This window comes from Brassica oleracea, chromosome C9 (genome assembly GCF_000695525.1).
Source record: "Brassica oleracea var. oleracea cultivar TO1000 chromosome C9, BOL, whole genome shotgun sequence".
NCBI classification, from domain to species: Eukaryota; Viridiplantae; Streptophyta; class Magnoliopsida; order Brassicales; family Brassicaceae; genus Brassica; species Brassica oleracea.
In genome coordinates, this window is record NC_027756.1 from 8,355,895 (window position 1) to 8,363,286 (window position 7,392).

The following is a 7,392-nucleotide window of genomic DNA, read 5'->3' on the forward strand; positions in this document are numbered from 1 at the left end:
TCGCTAAGAAGTGCAGATAATGTTGGTCTTAGATTCAGGATTTTACAACTTACTTAAAGGGATCGGTTTGTTTTATCATTTACAATTTTTAGTTAAAGAAACAGAGTTATTCTTGGGTTCATCCCCTATGGTGAACCTTTAGGTTCACCAACCAATAGGATTTCATTATTTCAGATTCGATATCTTTTAAAAAAGGAAACAAGATATTATCAAGTTATATTATGTTTTTAAAATAAAATAAAAGTAAAAAAAATAGTAGTTACAGAAAAAAATTAAAAAATATATTTTTAACGTCGTCAGCAAAACACTAAACCCTAAATCCTAATCCCTAAACCCTAAATATTATACCCTTAACCCTTGGGTAAACCCTAAACCCTTTGGTAAACCCTAAACCCTTGGATAAATCATAAACTTTAAATAAAAAAACACTAAACATTAAAACCCTAAACCCTTAAGTGTTTTAGTGTTTAGTGATTTTGATTTATCCTAAAGTTCAAGGTTTATCCAAGGATTTATGGTTTAAGATTTAAGGTTTAAGGATTAGGATTTAAGGTTTAATGTTTTGCTTACGACGTTAAAAATATTTTTTTTTGTAACTACTACTATTTTTTTATTTTTTTTTACCTTTTAATTTTAAAAACATAATATAATTTGACAATATTTTGTTTTATTTTTTTAAAAGATATCGAATAAGAAATAACACAATCCTATTGGTTGGTGAACCTAGAGGTTTAACCCTAGGGGTGAACCCAAGAATAAGTCTAAAGAAGCCCATGTATTCACCTGAATCACCTCAGTATCTATGTTATTTCCTCTCAGGTTTATATTTTATTTGTCGAATTTACAGTAATTTCGTACTTGAGTAAAATATTATGTTAAGCCAAGCTAGCCAAAACCCAAAAGGTATAAGGGGTTCAGTCGATCTTTCTCAGCCGATCAGCTGTGCCCACCCTCAGTGGATACGGATATCAGTTAAGTACTTGGTAGTTGGTATGATAGGTAGGAAGATACGGAATCCGTCTGCTCAATCTGGCCTTCTGCTGCTCACCACTCCCCAAGGTACTTTTGTAATTGTCGTGCAGGCTTAACTCGTGGCTTTCTGAAGCACATATTAATTTTTAATGGTTTTTACTGATATTCATTTTCTTTATAACTGCACTGAAAAATCAAGGGAATGACTCTTTTTATTACAAAGAACTTCCCTCAAATACACCACATTTAAAACGTGTGGACTGAATCCGATGTGGCAGTTGAGACAAATATGTTTAGCCCAATAGTAAATTAAAATCAAGATTAGCGATACTAGAAAAGGTTAATTTTACATATAGCTAGTAGGACTTGGTAAAATATATGTAAATTTTGATCTGATTCGCTATCCGTTTTGATTCGTACCAAAAAATTTGGATATCCATAACTCTATGAGGCAAAGCAAATACTAATATGTAATATCTATAAGAATCGAAACAAATAATAAATACTAATATTTTTAGGAACATATATCCAATCCGATCTGTTATATGCATATATTTAAAGAATTATATATATATTATGTAAATATTATATTATATATAAGTTTTACAGTTTTTTATTTACTATATTTATTAATTTAATTATTAGAATTTAAAAAACTTAAATTACTTTTTATCTTTTGTAATAAAATATTATTATTTTATATTTTTGGATTTTAATTTATTTTTTAATTTATATATATTTTTACGGATCGAATCAGATATCCGGTTAAAAACCTTGTTATCAGGGATACCGAATATCCAGGTGGCTACGGATTGATCGAATCGGATAATTGATTAATCGGACGAAACGGATCGGATCACAAATACTTCCAAAAACTCAGATTTCCGATGCGTGCCCACCCATACCGATACCTGTTCAAAATCCGTAACTTTTTCCAAATCGGTATACCCGAATTTTTGTATAAAAATACTTATTTTATATATATAATACTTTATTATGCCTTATATCTAAAGACGTAATCGTAAAACCAAGAAACGCGACAAAGATCTGCAACATTCACAAAAAATAAAATCAAGTAATGGTGGTTTAATGATATGCGGACTTTGGGTTGATAATCAACCTGAGTACGAAGATACTCCACTACACTATATCATGTAGCCACGCAAATATAAGCAGAGTCGGACTTAAGATTTCAGGGGTCCTATTCAATTTATTTTTATGAGTTACATGATAATCTTACAAATATTACAAAAAATATATTTATTTAACGAATCATTATAATAATAATAATTATTATTATTTAAGAAATACATCTATATTAGTGAGTACTGTTCATTTGAACAAAATTTTAGCATGAATTGCTTCTTATTTTTTTAACAAATTGCTAAATGATTTCTTAAAAAAAAAAGAATTAGAAGTTAGTTATAAGTTTGGATGACCTAGAAAAATTATTTAATTTATACTCAATTTATTCATAGTTAAATCAAATAACATAAGTTTATGTATCATTTCGTTATGATTTGCAAACTATTTTTCATCAACTTCTTATATAATAATAATATGCACTAGATTCTAACCCGCACCCCCGTGCGGATAACATTTCATTTATATATATAAAATTTTATATTATTTTGTATATAATAATTTATGATAATATATTGCTGTCATTTTAAAAATAACTTAATAGATGATATATAGTTCTAAATATTAAAATTTAACATATGTTAATAATTTTATTTTTTGTGAAAATTATTACTTAATTTATGAATATTAATCATTTTAAAAGGTGAATGATATTTTAATCACTTTAAACAGTGAATGATATTTTATTTATTTATCTTAATAAAAGTATTTTTCAAAATATATTGGTTTACCAATTCAACATAATTTTAATAAGTTTGCACAAAAACATAATTTTAATATGTAATTCATTAATTACTTCTATTTTAATATAATGTAGAATATACTTCTAAAATTTATAAAATTAGCATATAATTTCATTATTTTGTTAATGATAAAAATTTAATTAAAATTAATTTATAATAATGTTATACTAATAATTGCGAAATTAATAAGTGCATTAATTAAAAGAGTATTTAAATTTTTAAAAAGATTTTGTTAGATTTTTTCTCAACAGATTTTGTTATTCCTAAAACTAAAATTTAAATTTATAGTTAAAATGAATTTGTTATAAATATCCTTATAATTATTAGAAATGTTATACATTAAATAAACTAATGTAAACAATAAAAATTTTATTTGAATATATGGACCTATACTTTTAGTATGACTATTTTGTAGTAAAATGGTACTTCTCTTTTAATAGAGAAGATATATATATAAATATTTTTTTAAAAGAGGGGCTCCTAACAAGTGGGGACTCGTTCAAATGTTTCACTTCAACGTGTACAAGCCCGCTCTAGATATAAGTTTATTGTTTATCGCTTAATTGAATATTCAAAGAAAAAGTACATCCATGAGCTGCACTTTTTTTAGGAATTAGTATGGGCCCTTCTGTAAACGGGAATATCTTCAGATTAATTAAATATAATGTATGAGTTATTACTATATTATAAAAAGTTTACCAAAAATACAAATCAATATTAAATGTAATTATCCATGTCATATTTAGCCTTAAGACATGTTATCAATTTTAGTAGTCGTGTCACATTTTTGTGAAAGTGATTGTAAAGAAAGATGTGGCAAATCACTTCTCAAATTTTATTTTATTTTTTTAAAACAAATGGAATCAAGAGGACTCACCTAGACAATTAAGGCCGAATTCCGCAGTCCAAGTTCGCCCAACCCTATAAATTACTGAGTTTTGATTTAATTAGATAAACCCAAAAAAATAGATCTTTCGGACTTAGCCTATTTGGGCTTTAACTATTTTTGGAGTAAGCCCGTTTGGGCTAGGACCAGCCCAAAAACATGAAATTTATATTTTTATTTATTTATTTATTTAGAAATGGTGTTCATGTCTGAAAAAAATATAGAATTAGCGTTAATATCTTTTAAAAAAAAGAATTTCGATAACTCAAGTGGCATCAAAGTCTAGTTTTAGAATTGATCCTCGTGTCTTAAACAAATATAGAACTTGTATCCTACCAAAACATGTTGAAGCATTGATTGTACACATACATAGTCAGAAGGATTTAGTTTTGCGATCAAGATATTTTAAAAAAAAATTATTTTATATTGACATACTAGGTGTTTTCCTGCACCATATGTAATAAGAATTATTTAAATTTAAGTTTTATTTAAAAATAAAATTTTATTAATATTGTAATTTTTTTTATTTTCTTACCAATATTTTGATATAAATTTGATTTAATTAAATATAAAATTAAGATAAAAATAATTTTGTTTGTTTTAAATTATATATATTGAAAACTATAATATTAGGCAGATTCTTTTTATCTATATCTTTTGAACTTGTATAAAATTAATAAAAATGTATAATTATAAAAATTAAAACTAAATGGTATTTATAAAATTTGTAGATATATAAGAAACTAATGATTTTTACATTAAAACTTTATTATTTTTTTAAAAAAAATTGTATAAATTATAAGAAATATAATTAAATAATATTTCAAAAATTGTAATTTTATATTTGAATATATTTATTTTAATGGTTATGTATGAGTTATTAACATATTCTAAAAAGTTAACCAAAAATTTAAATTAATATTAAATTTAATGTATGAGTTATTATCTCATTCTAAAAAGTTTACCAAAAATCTAAATCAAAACTCAATGTTATCCATGTCATATTTAGCAATAAGTTATGTCATCAATTTTATTAACCATGTCATATATTTTTATGAAAGTGACGTAGAAAAGAGATCTGGCAAATCACTTCTCATAGTGTCTATCATCTCTTAGTTTTTTTTTTTTTTTTTTGAAAAAAATCATCTCTTAGTTCTGAAAGTAAAAACAACAACGACACAATAATACTTTTTTGACCATGTGTTTCTCTTCATTGATGGACCAAATCAAAAGGGAAAGAGGAAGTCGGTTTACTGATTGGTGTCTGACGTGTAGACGGACACACTTTGCAACGCAACCTTCCTTCCTCTACAAGTTTCTTTAAAATATAATAGAAGTTATAAATTAAAGGAATTCAAAAAATTATGTGCCTATAAAAACCTAAAAACCATATCGTCTCTTTCTCATAGTAAACCCTAACCCATCCATCGCTTATGCCATCGGAGATGTTTCCTTCATCCAATTATTCTTTCTCACCGTCGACTATGTTCTCAGTGTGCGCATCTCTAAGTGGGTTCTCGATGCTCTTTAGATCGATGCTCAACGATTTCGTACCGGAGCAGCTCCGTTCCTACATCTACGAGAACGTACTGGGCAGACTATTCACTCCGAGTTCGAAGAATCTCACGTTGATTATCGACGAGAACTCCAAGTATAAGAGAAACCTAGTCTACGAAGCGGCGGAGATGTACCTCCGCACCAAGATCGGCCCCGAGACTGAGCGTTTACGCGTTGGAAAAACTCCGAAGCAGAAGCACTTCATTGTCACGATTGCGAAAGGAGAAGCGATCCGAGACACGTTCGAGGACATCCAGGTGAAGTGGTTATATGTTCAGACGGAGAAAGCGAATAGTGAAAAAGTAAAACGGTACTACGAGCTCACATTCGAGAAGAAGCTGCGAGAGAGAGTCTTGGACTCTTACTTGAACCACGTTATCGCGGAGTCGGAAAAGATCAAGAGGGACCTGAGAGTGGTGAATCTCTATAGCCGAGATGTGCATATGAGCAGTGACGACGATGGATCTGCTGGAGGGAGCTGGGGATGTATAAGTCTCGAGCACCCCTCGACGTTCGAAACCTTGGCGATGGATCCAAGTGCAAAGAAGAAGATAATCGATGACTTGGATAGGTTTCTGAAGAGGAAAGAGTTTTACAAGAGAGTTGGTAAAGCATGGAAACGTGGTTACTTGTTGTATGGCCCACCAGGAACTGGTAAATCTAGCTTGATAGCCGCGATGGCTAATTACCTAAAGTTCGATGTGTTTGATCTTGATCTTAGTAATATTTATGACAATGGTGAACTGAAGAGGATTTTGTTATCCACCACGAATCGTTCTATTTTGGTGATTGAGGATATTGATTGCAATGCTGAGGTGAGAGATAGGGAAGATGAGAATCAAGAAACTGGAAAAGCTAGAGGAAAGAGGAAACGCAGGGAAGATGAGTATGACGAAAGTGAGGATCAAGACACACAGGTGATATATTTTTTATAAGAAAAAAAGGTGAATAAGTTTGGGTTTTGATTTGAGATATTCTTACTAATATTGTCTTTGAGTAGTTGACTCTCTCAGGGATTCTGAACTTCATTGATGGGTTATGGTCAAGTTTTGGAGATGAGAGAATCATTGTCTTCACGACAAACCACAAAGACCGGCTTGATCCTGCGTTGCTACGTCCGGGAAGAATGGATATGCATATCAATATGTCGTATTGTACAGGTTTAGCATTTAGGACATTGGTTTCTAATTACCTTGGTTTAGATGGCTTAAACCATCCTCTATGTGAAGAAATCGAGAAGCTGATTGATTCTACGGAGGTTACTCCAGCTGAGTTAGCTGAACAGTTGATGCAAGACGATGATCCTAATGTTATTCTACGTGGAGTAATTAGCTTTGTCGAGAAGATGAAATACGAGAAAAGTAAGGGCAAGGTCAAGGCCAAGGAGGATGTTCCTGCTTGTAAAGAACTTTTAACTAAGAAAGATGATAGTTGCGGGAAACAGAGTAGTATGAAGAATCAGAAGCAGGCTGGTAAACCTAAAGGAAGGGGCATGAAAAGGCAAAAACTTATGGAGTAAACCAAACCCTTTAGGGACGGTTTTGTTTTGCTTTTCGTTTTGTTTGTTCAATATCCGGCTTGAAACTTGCTAAAACTATTTATTTATTGCTTAGTTTTGTGTCGATTTAAATTTTGGTTTAAAGTGAGTCTTATTTTACTCAACCTAAAAATAAGTTATGATACGTTTGTTATGTATAATTAGATATATATGTTGTACTAGAGATTTTTTTCCGCGCTACACACGGATTATATACTATAAAATTTAAAATATTAGGTTAATAACATATATTAAAGTTGTACTAAATAATAGTGGCTCGAAAATGTTTACGAAAGTAAACCAAAAGAATATAGTTTAAGATTTTATATTGTTATTGCTGTTGTTGTCTTCTTGTTGCCATGATAGAGTATATTCCTTCTGTGTTCATAATATATTACCTAAAAACATAAAGATTAATAAAGTTATTAATTTTTAAAAATATTATTTAACATATAGATTAGATACAATTTAGGCAATCATAAAATAAGTCTATTTAATTTGATTAGTCATACTATATCCAATAAATACAAAAATTACCTAAAATATAAAAACTA

At 29.2% G+C, this 7,392-nt stretch overlaps 1 protein-coding gene across 1 annotated transcript; it reads left to right on the plus strand.

Annotated features, from left to right (window-relative positions):
• The first annotated feature begins 5,188 nt into the window (after positions 1-5,188).
• Positions 5,189-6,820, plus strand: LOC106314250 (probable mitochondrial chaperone BCS1-A). Its single transcript, XM_013752159.1, has 2 exons — positions 5,189-6,165; positions 6,300-6,820. Exons 1-2 carry the CDS (start codon positions 5,190-5,192, stop codon positions 6,818-6,820), a joined length of 1,497 nt encoding a protein of 498 aa, XP_013607613.1. The 5' UTR covers position 5,189.
• The last annotated feature ends 572 nt before the right edge of the window (positions 6,821-7,392 follow it).

Coding starts and splice junctions, on each gene's coding strand:
- LOC106314250 (XM_013752159.1), top strand. CDS start 5,190: ATGTTTCCTTCATCCAATTATTCTTTCTCACCGTCGACTATGTTCTCA. Junction 6,166..6,299: donor AACTGGAAAAGCTAGAGGAA/AGAGGAAACGCA, acceptor TTGTCTTTGAGT/AGTTGACTCTCTCAGGGATT.